General features: G+C 26.1%; 1 protein-coding gene across 1 annotated transcript; it reads right to left on the bottom strand.

Annotated features, from left to right (window-relative positions):
* LOC107456219 (uncharacterized) lies at nucleotides 1-15,190 on the bottom strand. The gene is made up of 11 exons (XM_087165964.1): nucleotides 14,931-15,190; nucleotides 13,769-13,891; nucleotides 11,949-12,040; nucleotides 11,356-11,410; nucleotides 9,226-9,282; nucleotides 6,565-6,678; nucleotides 6,050-6,068; nucleotides 4,908-5,002; nucleotides 4,709-4,774; nucleotides 2,100-2,188; nucleotides 1-383 (listed from the first exon to the last, which is right to left on the bottom strand). Exons 1-10 carry the CDS (start codon nucleotides 14,985-14,987, stop codon nucleotides 2,105-2,107), a joined length of 762 nt encoding a protein of 253 aa, XP_087022090.1. The 5' UTR covers nucleotides 14,988-15,190; the 3' UTR covers nucleotides 1-383; nucleotides 2,100-2,104.
* Nucleotides 15,191-17,219: the final 2,029 nt, after the last annotated feature.

Here is a 17,219-nt window from a genome sequence, read left to right as displayed (position 1 = left end):
TTTAAAATATCTATTTTCCATACTTTTCTATAGAATTCTACTATAGTCTGCCTATTTTATAGAAGTTAGGACTTTTTTTAAAACTAATTACTTTACCTTTTACCAAATATTAACATTAAATGTTTTTCTACTGAACCACACATATGTGTCCTAATCATTGCATTACCTTTTGATGTTCTTAAATGCATGTTCAATTTATTCATTTTCCATCTCCATACATAAAATAATACAAAATTATTACTAAAAATGCATTAAAATATAAAAATTTAATTATTGAAATTGTATTTTGTATGGTTTTTGAAGCATTTTGTACTTGTGACACTCCAGAGTTATATTTTTTTGGTTCTTTTTATGTTTCTTTCTTGAAAGCAGAACATAATAACCTAATTTTTTTTTTAAAAGAAAAGAAAGAAAACAATTACATTATATTTAAAAAATAGCCACTTTTATGAGAAACAAGTATCATCTGTTATTTTTTCTTACCATCTACCACTGTTAAATCAATAAAAAAAATGTAATAAAGTATTTTAATTGTAACCAAATGTTCTGTATTTGTTAACACTAATATTTTATAATGTTTTCCTGAATTATTTCAACACAATTTGTATGCATTGAATCTGATTAACATCGTTGCGAAAATATTCGTACAATATTTTTTTAATATATAATTTCCTCATTTACCTATCATTAATAATTTTATTTACATATTTTAAACAGCTTTGAATTTGTGTAGTAATGATGTTTTAGCTTTAATTTTTACAGGAATAAGTGTAAACAGTCACATGAAACTAAATTATTTACACTTTTTACATCTTCCAGCATTTATAAAGGAATTATATCCACTGTTATGTTCTCTTACGATGTGGATATAAGTGTTAAATTCCGTGTCAGTTAGTGTAAAAAAATTCCATGTTCAAAATCTGGGCAATAAAAGATGCAAGGTGGTGATTTCTTGTACTTACATTTTTAATTTTGACTGATGTAAGAAAATAAAATTAAGCTAATATTTTTACTATCCATCAACTGTAATAACAATCATCTTCAAAAAAAATTACTGTCTGGTGTATAAGTCGACTTTTTAAACCGCTATGTTTAAGAAAATCAGGGCGTTGACTTATTTAGGCCCCCATGTCTTTGAGGGTCTATTGAACGTTATGCATAAAGAAATAAATATCATTTATACATAAACTAAATTTATTAACTAAAACAAGAACGCAACCATCTGATCTGACGGCTGAGAATGAAAAAGTAAAGCTGAAAAAATTAAAAACCAAATTACAACTACAGTTGTCAACCGAATGTTGCCAACGGTGTTAAATAAACTTAAAGCTTTAAATAAAGTTAGGTGAGGCTAGATCTATAGCTCGCCATAACTTATACATCAGTAGTAAAGTCAGACAATTATTGATATGAATAACCCTGTATTAATTTACTCCTTTCAAAAATTATTTTTATTATGTTTTATATAATTAATTTTCCCTCATATTTTCTTTATATATACATATATTTAGAAACAAAACTTTAAGTTACGTCCTGAAAATATAATTAAGAACTAGAAAAGTTGATATAATCTAGTATTATATTTTAAAAAACTATTAGCTATAGATATATGGTGCATTTTAAAACATACAACAAACCTTCATTATAATTTTAAAGATTGCAGAACATCTGCATTGGATTCAATAAAGTTATGAATCTTAATTTGAAGGCATATCATATTCAAAGAAAACGATGTGAAACATTTTTAACTCTAGAAAATTTTGTAGACTTCATTATTTATTTTTTTTAAAGTTTTTTCATTTAAGAAATTTTCATATTTAACTTTTTCCTAGGCTGACTTACACAGCCAATATACCAGAAATTTACTATCTTGTAATTAAAAATAAGGAATCGACTTGTGCAATGGGTCAACTTATACACCAGGATATACAGTATATCTTGCATAAAATTTAATTAAGCTTAATTATTTGATTATTTGTATAACGTACCGATAAAATGTATGAAACTTAAAAATTACAAATAAAAATCAATGTAATATAGAACAATATAAAAACCATCAAAAAATTAGATTCAAATTCCAACAGTCTAAAAATTATTACTTCTATTATTGTCTATTTATGCAGCACATAGACGCAGGAATTAGTTGAAGAACTTCTGGTACTGATGTACCGAGGTAGATTGGAGCTGTCTGGAAAGATTGAGGTTCAAAATTTTAGTAACCAATGCTTTTTTTTTATATAAAAAACGGGAACCAAATTTTTTAAAAAGTTTCATTGCAAATGTATTATAATAATAACATGTATTGGGTATGTATTAGACACTTTTTGGATATGGAAGAATGCAACATCTATATTATATAAAGCAGATTCTATTTATTTTCGTGTTAGATACAAAAATTTAAATATCAAGCAAAGTGCAAGTCGTAGACTTTCTTGATTAAATGCACATATTTAAAAAAATTTGAAGAAAATTCTTTTTATATATGTGCATCGAAAAGCTGAAACAAAGTAAGGTTTTTTTAAAAACATGTTTATCAATGTTTGTAAATTATTTTAATTATGTTTATCATGTCATGATATAATAACTGTTCTCTGTAAGTGATGCATGGAATAACATTTGAATTATAATAGTTTTGTGAAAATCAGAAAGTTTGTATAACTTTTTCAGTTTTTCCTTGGAAAACCTAAAGCCCTGGATACTTAGATAGTGCCACTCTTTTTCTTTGTGTCACTTTTGATTTTAATTGGCTACCGCTGATCGCATGGCTAAACTACTATATTTTGTTGAATGGTGAAGTATGATTGCGAACGATCTGATATTTTTATTCTCGCTTTTCTTTTAACTTTTTTTGTTTCATTCTTTTAAATTTATAAGGACTGTTTGTTGTGCATTTGGGTGTTTAAATAAAAACAAATTTAGGCTTCAAATTATGTAGTTTACCTATTGGAAAAAAAGAATTTTTAAAAAAAGTATGGCTGCATAGAATTAGCAGAGAAAAATGGAACCCTAACGATGTAAAAAGTAGGTTTGAAATTAATTTATTTATTAGTTTGTTACGAATTTTATATGATATTATTTATTAACTATGTATAAAAAATATGTTTCGTTTTTTTTTTTCAATTAGAGGTTTAACGAATTCATTTGCATTAAATATATTCACCTGAAAGAAATGAAAATAGACTACCAATATTGTTTTTAACTTAAATATTTTTTTCGTTACAAAGCTTGAAAAATAAATTTTATTAGCATTTAAATATTTGAGTGTTTTGTTGCCAGAATTGAATGTTTTCTAGGGAAACTACCAATATTGTTTTTAACTTAAATATTTTTTTCGTTACAAAGCTTGAAAAATAAATTTTATTAGCATTTAAATATTTGAGTGTTTTGTTGCCAGAATTGAATGTTTTCTAGGGAAACATTTTAATTAGTTTTCAAATGAATTGATATAAAATGCATACTTTTTAATAAGATAATCTAATTATTATTTTAACTCCTACTTTCTTTATTTTTTATTATTTTAAGTAATTCAAACATTATAGTAAAATTTTGCAAAATAAATTTTTTATATTTAATATTCAGAATTTGAATAAGAATTCTCAAAGAAATATATATTAGTTTTTGAACAAATCATAACTCATCTATTTTGTTATTAAATGTGACAAGCTCCCAATTACTAATTATTGACTATTTTATCACACGCTTTAGTTTTAAAGTATCTAAAAAACATATTATTTTAATTATATCTAACTGTATTTAACCCTTTGAACCTTGTTAAAAACAAACTGCGAAAAATTTCAAAGAGTTTAGAAAAAAGTTATAACATATTATGAAAGACGAAATGAAAAAAAGTTATAACTTATAGATAAGGTATTATTTTCCCTGAATGAAATAAGAACAAAATATATAATTTGAGAAAGAAAAAAACGAAAAATAGTAAATATTTAAGTTGTCTCTGAGGATATGAAAATATTAATCAATAAAAAGTAGCGTTTAAGAATAGAAACTCAGTATTTCTACATTGAAAGTTTTTGTCGCAAGCAGGGGCCCCTATCAGGGGGGAAGGTGGGCGCATGATGCGCCCACTTAAAGCTTGGGGGGGGGGATTTTTACACTAAAGAAAACGAATAGTTTGGGGGGGGTGGAATTCAGACGAGAGAATTTGTTTTTTTTTTAAGTACATAAACATAAACAAAAGAAGCTAACATGGAACGGGGAAGTAAGCAAATTTTTTTTGGGGGGGATGGGGGCCACTGGTCGCAAAATGGTGGCATGTTGCTACTTTATCTATGTATCCAGGGATTTAGGAAAAGCAACATCTGAAGAAAATAAATAAGATTATTTAATTAAACCATGATAATTTCAAAAATTTAAATATAACACTGCAACAATAAGAATATAGCTTGAAAAAGAAATGAAAATTTTGTGTTAAGTTTTTTCCTATTGTTCTTTAAATATTTGAAGATATTTATAAAAATAATATTTTGATTTTATTTCATGAATTTATCATTGTTGGCAATAATCATTGTAATATCATTGTAAGTACTCAAAAATATTTAAATATTTACCTCTTTTGTCTTGTGTTGCTTAATTATGTTCAATATTTTATTAACTTAAAATCAAAGCTTACTGAAGTCTTTTGTTTTCTAAGAACTTCTCATGCTTTAAATTAAGTATTATTTTTATTATCACTGAAAAACAAAATACTTACAGTTCCAGCATATTGCAAAGCTTGTTGTGGTACATAAACCAGTGTTGGGTAAGAAAGTAAATTCATCTGCAAAAACATTTAAAATATAATTTTGTAATTCGTGTTTTAATGTTTGTTATTTAAGTTTTATGATGGAACTAAACTTAAAGCCTGAAATATTTGTTTTTATTTCTAAATAAATGTATTTATAAATAAATACCTGTGGGTTCCCGTAGGGTGATATCATATCTGTAAGACCATAACACTGACCGCTTTCCATATAGAAATTAGAAAATTGTGGAAATCCATCGTTTCCTGTGAACAACGATCTGAACTAAAGTTTGTGACAGTTTAAATTATTTTTATGTAATAAATTATTACAGTCTAGTGAAGTGGCAGTTTTAAATTATGGAATGTGAAAGAGTACAATTTCAACTTTTCCTGATTGCACAAAATGCAATTTTTTAATTATAAATTAACGTCTTCAAATAAAAGCAATTATATGCATATCTTTTTTTAGAAATATTGAATGTGTACTTAAAATTATTGAACTAAGAGTAAATCTAGGATGAGATAAAAAATTTAAATATACCAGATAACCATGATTAGTTGAAATGCCTTTAACTTTTTTAAATACAATACATTTTCTAAAGGAATTATTCAATAACTTATAATATGCTTACATAACTTATTAATACGTTTTTACGAGAAAATTATTCAACAGTTAGTGTATTTCTGAAGCAGATCTGCCTCTCCAATTCTTTGTTTTTTCAAATATGCTTCAGGATGGTTTACATAAGTGTATGAGTTTAAATTGTTGGTGGCGTTCTTCAGATGGTCGGTTTTGAAAACGTATAATCATAGTAAGTTGTGTAAAATTCACTCTTTCTAATACCAAGCCAAATGTTAAATTTTATTTGCTTTAACGTAGCTGAAAAATAGCCCAATCGTTATTTTTTATCGTTAAAAGAAATGTTTGAATATAATAATATTTCGATTACTTTATTTTTATTGAAAAATAATAATATTGTCTTCACAATTTCAAGGATACGGAGATAATAGTTTGTCTCCTCCACTTTCTAGCTTCAAAGTCAAATAAAATAATTTTTATTTATTTTCATTGAAGAAATCAATTTAAAAGTGCATCTGTTACATTCATATCATTTTGAATTTGCTATTTAAAAATTTCAGATTATTAAAAAAGGGTGTGATTTTAAATTTTTTTTAACACTCCTGTCACAGAACATAACATTTCTGATTTTTTAAACAAATTTTTATATATATATATATTGAAGTTTTCAAAATATTTTTTTTTTCAAAAAGAAGCAGGTTTTATAATATTTTGTGCATCAAAAATCTTACCTGAAGAATGATCAAATTGCTGAAAAGAAAATAAAGGAAAAAATGTAATCAATTATATAATTATATTTTCTTAACTTTTAATAAATTCATAGGTAAATGTAATTTTTTTTCAGACATTCCCATTTTAAAATCTTATAATATACTCATAAGTATTACAATTTTTCATGTAAATTTGAATATGAAATAAATTATTAATAAATAAAACATTACAATCTAATTTTTTTAAAAAAAGAGTGCTAATTGTTTCACATTAGTTGTTAGAATGTAGATACTTTTAAAAAAAAATATCTTTAACGAGAAACGTGACGCAGCGTTAAAAAATTACTTTAAAAAGAAGAACATTAAAATTTAAAATCATATTTTAAATGCTAAATAATTTTTGGAGTAATATAATTTTTTGAAAATACTTGTTTTTATGACTCTTTCAATCGTATGTTTAAAATAGAAAATAAATATAATAGATAAAAACGTAATTATCAACATTAATAATTCGAAGAAAAATTTTAAATACCCACTTTAAATTCTTGCATTCTTGAATTTCGATATTCATAGCTTCTAGATGAAACTGGATATTTTTCAAGTGAATAAGCTTCAGAAGAGTGGTCTGTGCTAGTTTCTGAATAATTGTTCTAAAAAATTTATTAGTTCTAATTTAAGTATGTTTCGCAAATAGTAAAACTTGTGTAAGTTGACCACTTGTGGTGCATTGTTGTAGTGGTCAACTTAGACAAGTTGTCAACTTATAGAGGGGGTGGGTCATTGTTTACTTTTTCATTTCCTATATCATGTTGCTATATATTTAAAGTTTTTTTTGCTTGACTTAAAATTTTATTCCGAAAATATGCAAATGAATATCTTAAGAAATGTGTTTAAACCTGAATGAACTTCAATTTGATACATATAATTCTAATATTTAACAAATTTTTTTTTAAAAATTATTTCATTAGTTATGCACGTGGAGTGTTTAATAAATATAATTTCTTAAAATATCAGAACACGAAAACATGTAATTCGAAAACTTTAACAAAATAAAATTATTTGAACACTTTAAAATTTATTTACTACACTTAAAGATCAAAGACCATAAATAAAGGATCAAAGCATATTTTAGAGCATTCATTTATTCAACTGCTCACTATTGCAACTGGAAGAGCAACTTTTCAACTAACACACCTGTTTTCAAAAAACGGATGAAAGAAATGGTCAAAAGCTGACCCCTTACAGTTTCCCCTGATGGTCAACTCACAAAAAGGTTTAGATTAGCTTTTTACACTATTTCACCAAGCAAGTGAAATTTTAACATACATTGCCAAAATGACAGAAAATTTTCTGAATTTTTTTTTCTGGTCAATTTATGAGGGTTTTAGAATAGAATTTCATAATAATCCTAGACAAAATTGACTTATTTCAGTGGTCAACATACAAAATAGACAGGTGGTCAAGTTACAAAGGTTTTGCTTTGCTTCTTTATATTATATAGAAAAATTTCCGTTCTTGATAATTGAGGTCAACTTATGCAGGTGCCCAACTTACAAGGGTGGTCAACTTGGCAGGTTTCACTGTACTACAAAGAAAAGTAAGGAAATTTATTTTTTCTCAAGTGGGATACCTCTGTTATTTTTCTTGTTAATCTTCTAAGTCAGTTTATTGATCGCATTATTACTATCTTTTATAAAATGAGTTTTCAACAATGTTAAAAAAGGTTAATGCGTTCAATGTTTTTTTTTTTTCCAAATCAAACGCATAAATGTTTCCAAATTTTGTCCAATTTACTTTAAAATGGCACAGCGTTATATTATTGAAATGTTGTTTCCACAACATTTAGAGCTTTATTTAAATTTATTTTTAACAAAATGGTAGCATACCGATCAATAAAAGAAGGGATTGTCATTTATTTAAATAAAAACCGCTAATTAAGTTCGACAAAAATTTCCTCTTGCAATGAAAACTACGTTTGACTAAACTAATATGATCATCGTCTTTATATTATTTTTTTTATTATTTTCAAAAGAGAAGTAAAAAATGGTCATGGGTCGAAAATTAATAAATCTTTTGTTAATTATCGCTTCATAAATCTTTTTTATTATCGCTTGATAATACAGGGTGCGTAGCGTTTTTTAAAGGTGCTTATTTTCGTTTTTTAAAAGCCCTTAAAGGTGCTTTTTTCTTTGAGTGTTTTTAAAAAGTGCTTAATTTTTCCCATTTTTTTTTAATGAGATTTTTCCTTTACCATGTTGATTTTCGCTACGAATTATGCAAAAAGACACAGTTCACATTGTTCTATTTAACGTTTTCACAATTAATTCAACCCCAATATATTTCGGCGTATTGTCAGTCCGTAGCGTATGAAAACGCCATTCGTCTTACATAATTCAAAATTTCATGATTTTTGACAATTGTCAAAAATAATGCCAAACGTTTTTTTTTTTCTGGTATGACGGTTAAAACAAGATAAAACCGTAAATTGTCAAAAACTTTCCAACCCTGCCTAGTTATGATATTTTTTAAAGTGCTTGAAAGTATTTTTTGAGTACTTGAAAAGTGCTTAAAAGGAGCTTATTTTTTGTTGAACAATTTGGCTACGCACCCTGTAATAGAAAAGATTTACCATCGAAATCTGATGAATGGCCAGTAAGAAAAGCTGGTAGGAAGACATCAACATCAGTTAGAATGAAACTCGAAGAAATTTCTAACAATCCCCTCTCAACTTCTCTCTGTTACTTCTGGAAATCTAACAGGTTTGATGTTTTCAGTCGCTCTTCCATCAGATGTGATTTGTTAAATTTCGATAAGATTTTGTATTCTTATTAATTTGCCACTTTAATAGCTTAAATATTAACGAATTCTTTTTTGCAAGGATTCTAAAATATAAATAATAGGCGATGATCACGGAGCATCCTATATTTACTGTTTAGTTTTTATGAAATTCAACAGAAATAAATGGAATTTTCAAGCTTACGCCAATGAAAAACAGTATAGAAAAAAAACTATTTAAAATTTGAGAAAGCTTATTTAGTTTTATGCATGCTGTTCCAAATTAATCTGCATAATATATTTATTTATTTTTCTTTTACATTAGTATGATTTTCGGCAGTTACTTTTAAAGAAGGAAAAATAAAACAATTTTTACTGTTATTTACTTATATATCAAAATTTTATGAAGAATAAAAATTTACCTTCTTTTTAACAGCTGGTGCGACATGTAATTTCCTACCTTTCAGAATGATTTCATTCTATAAAAAAATAGGATCTTCAGTTTAAAAATAAAATAAAGTTAAGGAAAGCAAGAATATAAAACAGTTGACTGCATTTATTCCATCGTGACCAGCGTAACATTAAAAAGAAGGAAAAAAAACTGTTCATGACATTACAAATAGAATTCAAGATAATTTTTGTTAATTTAAACAAAATACCTTTTTTTTTACATTTTCTTAATTGACACTGAATTACAATTTGCTATTAGAAAAGTTCAATTAAGTTCGAGTTAAAAATTTTATTATTTACTTCGCTTTACCATTACCTAATAAAACTCACTGCTTCAAAGTAAACTATGCAAAAAGCTATTTTTTAAAAAAAAAATATGGAATGATTCTTCTAATTTGCGTTATATTATTTGTAAAGAATTAGCTGCTGATTTCCTTAAAAGTTTAATCCTTTAAAGTTTAAAAGTCCATTTAGTAAAACAAAATGAGTTTTAAATATAATGTAAAAAATTTTTCTTAATTAATAATGAGAAATTATTTTTGAAAAAAAACATTTTTGCTATTTTTTATCATGCAATATATATAAAAATCTCAATTTTTTGTCGTCTACGTTAGTTTTTCGATAGCACGGCATTATTATTGCTTTGCTTAACTTTAATAAAACAATTTTTTAACAATGAAACAACGAATGATACAATTTCTGTGCCACATTAAAATTTCGTGATTTATGCAATTTTTATTCACATCAGCTGAAATTTACGACATTTATTTATTTATATAGAATTAATAGCCATTTGACGAAAATTTCAACCTTCTACAAATTTTTACTTAAGTTTATTTTTAACTACATAGAAGTTTATTGAGTCACTATTACGTATTCATTATTTAAATTCATGTAAAAAAATAAGTCTAAATTTATATAGTTATAATTTACAAATTATGAAATATTTATCTATGCATCTCTCATTAGTTTATTTCCTTCCTACTTTATTTATTTTTTGAATTATTTTTACATCAAAATTATATTATTTATTTCGCGTCCTTTAAATTCATCTTTTGTTCTTATTCAGACATAACATATTGAGCCTTAAATATTAAGAAAAATTAATGTAAATGAATAATTCTGTGATAAAATCAGACTGTGCTGTTAAAAGAATTCTTTCGCGCTTTATTTATAACGGAAAATAAACGTAAGACCAGTTGCTCTAAACCAGGGGTGTCAAACTCAAAAGCTAACTTGGGCCAAATCAACAATGCTTAACTTTAGATGGGGCCGCAAGAAAAAAATTTTTTTATTTTGAATAGCACATTGTAATAAACATATATAAAGTTAAATTATTGTTTGATACTTGACATCTATTTTCTGCTACTATCTTTCCTATTTCGGGAGAAATTTTTTTGGCCGAGACTACTTTCAAAATTGACCCAACATGAGCGTTATTAATACGGTTTCGGACAGAAAATTTATTTCCGTTCATAACAGAAAATTATTGCTTGCACTGATAAGTACTTCCAAACATGGAAATAATTTCATATGCGAATTTTCGAGTATTTTCAAACCTTGCCGGTAAATATTTGTAAAATTCAGGCATAACCACTTCAACGAATTTTGCCTTCAAATTTGAGTCTCACTGAATCTCAATCACTTCCATTTGCATACTACTGGAGTCTATATTTATTGAGAAAATCGGCGAAAGCAAACAAAATTTGTTTTCCGAGGAATTAAAATCTTTAAACCTTGTTTCAAATTCCGTTCTAAGATTTAAAATTTTTTCTGCGTATTTTTGATACGATGCAGTATCCCTAGCATGGCAGGTGCCGCAAGCCCATTAGAATTTTACATTTTCACGCGTACAATTTAAAATGATCCGTATAGTTTATAAATAAAATATATTATAATTTCATATGATAGTTTCCTTTATAATTCACATTTCTAATTTATTTTTACTTTGCGTCGGTTATATTGACTGGGCCACAAAAATGTTCATCTCGGGCCGCATGCGGGCCGCGAGTTTGACACCCCTGCTCTAAACAGTAGTTTTCGAGTTAGTTGAACTATTCCCTTTCTCTTACGTCTTTAATTAAAAATTTTATGGACATTACTTTTTCCATTGCTTTCTTGGCATCGTCTTCTAGATTAAAAGTCACAAAACCGTATCTAAGAAAGAAACATAGTGAAAATTCATTACTATATGTTATTTGTTTAAATAAAAAATACTCGTTAAAACATATGTTATTTTTTTATATGTGCACTTTAGTTTGATAATTATTAACGAAAGAATAAGTAAAAAAATAACATGTTACTGTTTTTTTTTAATGAATGATGATTTAATTTAATATTGTTATTATTTTTAGAAACAAATTATGTTTTAAATAAATGGAATGAAACTTATGCATAAAGGAATAAAGGTTAATAAATTTATTTCTATTTTACTAAAATATAAATTTAACATTTTTAAGCATGAAAAAAATCTCAAATTATGTTACAGTTGACAACAAAAAAAAGTTTTTCAAAAATTCTAATATAATCAATTTAATTAACGATATCCCCCCCCCCATATTTATTTTAAACTGATCAAAATAAAAACATAATTAATTTTCTGTTTTATTTTTCATTTAATATTTTCACAGAAAATGAAGCAAAGTTACATTTTGTTTTATTTAAGAAAAAGAAAAATTAAAGATTATTAGCTAACCTTTTTGATACACCAATGCCGTCTCTGATAATTCTGACTGCTTTAATGGTCCCATAAATTGATAACTTCTGTTTAACATCCAATTCAGTAGCCTAAAAATAATTTTGTACAAAAAAAATCAATAAAAAAAATTTGTACAAATCAGCTTTTTCAAAATATAATTCTTTTTAATCCACGCTTTATGAATACGAAAGCAGTTTATTAAATGCATTTCATTTATTCCTTAAACTAAACAAAACGTTGCGTAAAATTTGGTGTAAATCGTGAGATTTTGCTATGTTCGATTAGGTTAGATTCTTGTTCGCGTTCATATATTATTTATATATAATGCCTTTGTTGGCGTGGTTTTATACAAACAAGCAAATTAGTTATAATTTTAAATTATGGTTGTCTAATTGAACTAGATCCATAAGAATGTAGATATTTTGTCATTAATTTGAAATTTTATTTTAATCATACAATTTATGTTGGAAGAAATTTCTTTCATAACATCCGCGTCCTTTGTTATTGTTTGTTTTAATTTTGTGGTCGAAGTTGATCTATTTCATTCCTTTAGTGTTTTTAACTTACGTGTTTTTACAATATCTCTTATTTTCTTTCACATTAGTTTGATATTTTTACCAGGGCCCTTGCGCATTTCATCAAAGCTAATGCATGCGCAATAACTTCAAATCTTACGTAAGGAATGTAACTTAAAATTGCGAAATTTTCCTACTGAGAAATTTTTATAATAACTGTTAAAACACAAATATAAGTGCGTATCAAGATAGCTTTACATTTTGAAACAAATGGAATGATGTTAAAATAAAGATAGGATACTTTGCGCTGCATTGAAGTAAAGCAAAACATGTATATTTTACAAATAAAAGTATAGGAATGGACATATTATAGTTTCGTTGGTTTCTATAAACTTAGAACCTTTCACAGTGTCTAAAGAGCACGAAATGACTGTAGAAAAGTGTCATTTTTTATTTAGACAATGAGGAAGGTTCTTATGTTTATAGAACCGAAACTATAGTAAGTTCATTTCTGAATCTTTATGTGTGCGTTATTCACGAAAGGTGATTTATTTTAAAAAATTTAACCTTTTTGACAGATTACGCAACAAATAAAACATGGTTGAAATATCTACCTTGTTTAATGAAATTAGTTTTGCGCCAATAGTTTGGGCACATTTTTGTGGTATTACAACATCCTTTCACAATGACACTAAATAATTATTTACTAAAAATAATAAATTTGTATTCCATGGCTTACTTTTTAAATTTCGACTTAATCACACTTTTTATTTTCTACTTCTTAAAAAAGACAAGATATGTTATAGCATAATCATAGATTTTTCAACAAATATAATTACAGAAATGGCAGTACAATACGTACATAGTATTTAAGTTATAATAGATGCTCTATTTGTACTGAATTATGGGAAAATCACTGATATTTAAATTGAATGAAAATGTCATGATTCAAATAGTCAACTAATATTTAATCTAGCATGCAAGGTTTTTTTTCCCCTCATAATTTTAAAAACATAATTTAAGAATTTTGCAATAGTATAATTACTACAAAATTTTGAATATTAAAAGTCTATTTTATTTTTGTAGGTTTGTTTTTATTTTTTACATTATTACGAGTTTTCTCGGATATTCTCGTCTTATTTTTTTCCCGGAATTTACGAATAAAATATAGCATTGTTATTTATTATGTTGTAAATCGTAAGTATATTTTATTGTCACAGAATTCAAAATAGAAAAAAAAATGTTATTCGTCGCTAAACTGAAAACTTGTGAGAATTTTGTTTACCGTATAAGATAACTTACATTCGATGGAATACCGCCAACAAATACTCTGTTTGGTATTATTTTCTCATTGTTTGTTGACCCACAGTTATTGGAGGCTCGATTAAGGTCATCTATTTCTGATGTATCAGGAGTAAATTCAATCTGAAATAAATTTTATATGCACACATATATAAAAACTAACTCGCATGTTCATGAAAGTGATTAATATTCAATGGAGTTATTTGATTTTGCTTATCATCAGTTTGGCGAGGCAATTTGAGAAAAATTATTTCCCAATAATGAATAATTTTCATAAGATTATAAAAAATTTAAAGTGAATAATTGTTGTTGATAGATTATTAAAAACATTTGTGCTTTCTAACATGCGAGGCACTTAATCAAATATTCACTAATGATTGGGTACAGTTATAACAGTATCGGATTAAACGGCATCATTCACGCCTGATTGCAGTTTGTAATTTCACATTTGAATTTGAAAATTTGGGTTTTAATTATTACCAGCAATGTTAATTTAGAACAGAAATAAACTAAGTTATTAGTTTGATTAAAAAATTATATTCACAAAAATGAGCAACGTAGGTGAAAAATAAAATAAGTGAAACATATGTATTTTTATTTATTTTATTTGACCTTGATTTTATTTTTTAAACAAACATAAATATTTGTTCATTTTTTTTCAAAAGGAATCAACGATTTCTCACTATTTTTACTTGAATTTGAAAGAAGCAAGATGGAGGATCTTTCAAATTCATGCTTTAATTTTATTATTTTTGTTAAATGCATTTGTAGTTGTAAATTTGCTTTTGTATAAATGAAATAAATAAATTTAAAACTTATTGCAAATTAATATCTCCATATTCGAGGTTAAATAAAAGATAATTTATACTTCTATGCTATAAAACTATTAATACAGTTTTGTTTAAGAATAGAATTGGCGAGTAGCACTTATGGTTTATGTAGAAAATTTTTTTTGCTTAGTTAATTAATTGTTCACTAACACGTTAAATAAAAAAATTAAATTTTAAAATAGGAAACAATAATAATAATAAAATACGATAATTAATACAATAAAATAATAATTCAAGGTATGAAAAAAAATTTATTTTATAATGCTTTTTCATAAAAAAATATAAGTACATTCCGATTCTATTCGCTAAATTATGAGATAAGTTTAACTTACAGTATGTTTATTTCTTTCCCCTCTTTTCTCATATCGTTTAAAATTACGCTGAGGCATACTGCTATAGTATTTCTACCATGGCATGAAAAAATAAGAATCTAATAATTTTCTTATGTCGTTTTTTCTTGTTATTAAAATCGTTACTAACGATTTTTAAAATTGTACATTTTTCTACAAGAACCTAAATCCAAACTAGATCCATAAACAGCTCAGCCCATTAAATGAATTTCATAAATTCTAAAACCTGGCAATTTAAAAAAAAAAAAAGCGAGGGAAAATTAAATTAAAATGCTCATTTGTTGCAAATTATCCATCATTGAAAATGATTGCACATTTCATTCATTAATTTTAAGAATTTGGATTTTAAATGTGTAAAATACCAATGAAAAACTCATAAATACAAAGACAGTTAATAAGAAAAAATAATGATTTACACATATTTTTTGTCTCGTGACTTGGTTTAGTTAGGTGTAAATATTTTCAAGATGTCCAAGCCAAAAGCTGATATCACTAACCACTTGACTATATACTTGAAGCTATATCACTTGACTATAATTATTCAATGGTCGTAATATTGTGTTTGATAATGGCAACCAATTTCTTACATTATTTTACTCGTAGTTTGGATTGAAATGTATTACGATTGAGTACTTGCAATTCGAAAACAAGTGAAGTGATTATGCTAAGTAATGTTATTTAAATAAGATGTAACTGGATATCTGTAAGCGACGGCACGCGCGTATGTCGAACTTTATTGGTTTCTGAATTGACAAATGCCATGATTTAACTAGGATGACGTACATCACTTGCAGATATCCAACTGGTGGCTAATATATACCAATATTATAGTAGTAAGTAGTTAATAATTGATAAATTTGAATTATGTTAAGTGGTTTCAGCTTTGACAAATCTATACTGTCTTGTACTCAACTTCTGTTTTCTAAAACAGCACCAAAATGCACGTGATAATTTTCGTGTAATTTCATGTGTTATCCGTTTCAGTTGTATGGTTTTTATAAACATGGAATTTAAGAGCCAGTTCTTTTAGAAATTTGGCAGGTTTAGATGCTTGGCATTGTCAATTTTGTTGAAATTTTCAGGATATATGTAAAACTATTCGATGCATATCTTTTATTTTGGCAAAAAGGAAAAAAAATCTGCAAGTTTTTTGGAGGGTCAAAATTGAATACTGGTGTTTTAAGGGGGGGGAATATCAATTTTGTTAGAATTTTTTTTTCTTCCTATAGTAAACTATGCTTTTGATTCTTATTTCGTGTGAAACAACATTAACTATTTGGACATCAATACTTATGGTTAACTCGTAGTGCCCTTTATTCCGAAAAAGTCGGAGATGTGGCCAGGACTGTGCTCCATGCCTTCGGTCCCATTTGAATTGTACTTTTCTGCACTTGTCAAATGACAACAACAAGAACAACTCGTAGCGCAAAAATTATTCAAAATAACGCTTTTTCTTAGATTTTCACGGTTACAATCAACTGAGAACAACAATGAATCGCTTGCAAAGATATGTATTTTAATACTGGGACTGGTCAATCTAAATTATTCGAGTGCCTAATCTAAAATTTGCTAATTGATTAGTGCGGACAATATTTCAAGTTACGAAAGCAGACACAAAATCGTACTTTCTCTGAATAAATAAACCTTTTTTTCCACAAATTTGAGTTCTTGATTTTCAAAATAGGGTGGAAAGCAGCCGCAATCTCAAAAATATGGTCCAAATAGTTAGGTTAAACATTTGGGTCCTGTTATGATAAAATAAATGTTTGGAGCAGCATACTTTTTTGAATCTTTTGCCATTAAACTCTTCATTCATTTTAATTCCCCTGTTAATTTTACTTATTGTATATTTTGTTATATTTCGGAATGTTTTTAAGCGAATGAAAAAATTTTTTGCCCAGAATTAGTAAACTCGTTTATCCAATATAATCTCATGTTAAAAATTAATTTTAATTTTTATTTATGACATTATTTAATAATCGTCGAAAGGTTTTTAAATTTTAAGTAAATTTAAATGACAAAGTAGAATGTTATTACTATTGATGACAAACGAATTAGATCGAAAAGTTTACGATCAATAAAATTTATGTTGAACTTATTATTTGCGAAGAAGTATTCGAATTTTCGATTTCGTCGTTAATAATTTTGTTAGTTAAATTAGTTTTAAAAATTGTAATAACAATTTTAAATGTTTTTGACCATTAAAAAATTAAATAATAAAAAATGAAACAATTATTAAAAAAATAATTTTTTCTTGAAATTACGTTTGGA

This window comes from Parasteatoda tepidariorum, chromosome 6, assembly GCF_982258835.1.
Source record: "Parasteatoda tepidariorum strain Cologne lab strain chromosome 6, Ptep-v5.0, whole genome shotgun sequence".
Classification (NCBI taxonomy): Eukaryota; Metazoa; Arthropoda; class Arachnida; order Araneae; family Theridiidae; genus Parasteatoda; species Parasteatoda tepidariorum.
The sequence above is the reverse complement of the archived record's forward strand: the minus strand, read 5'-3'. Positions and strand labels throughout refer to the sequence as shown.

Excerpts from the sequence above, each read along its gene's own strand:
- LOC107456219 (XM_087165964.1), bottom strand. The coding sequence starts at position 14,987 with ATGCCTCAGCGTAATTTTAAACGATATGAGAAAAGAGGGGAAAGAAAT. Across the intron at positions 13,892-14,930 it reads GGGAAAGAAATAAACATACT|ATTGAATTTACTCCTGATAC; the intron begins GTAAGTTAAACT and ends AATTTATTTCAG. Across the intron at positions 11,411-11,948 it reads GGCATTGGTGTATCAAAAAG|ATACGGTTTTGTGACTTTTA; the intron begins GTTAGCTAATAA and ends TTTCTTTCTTAG.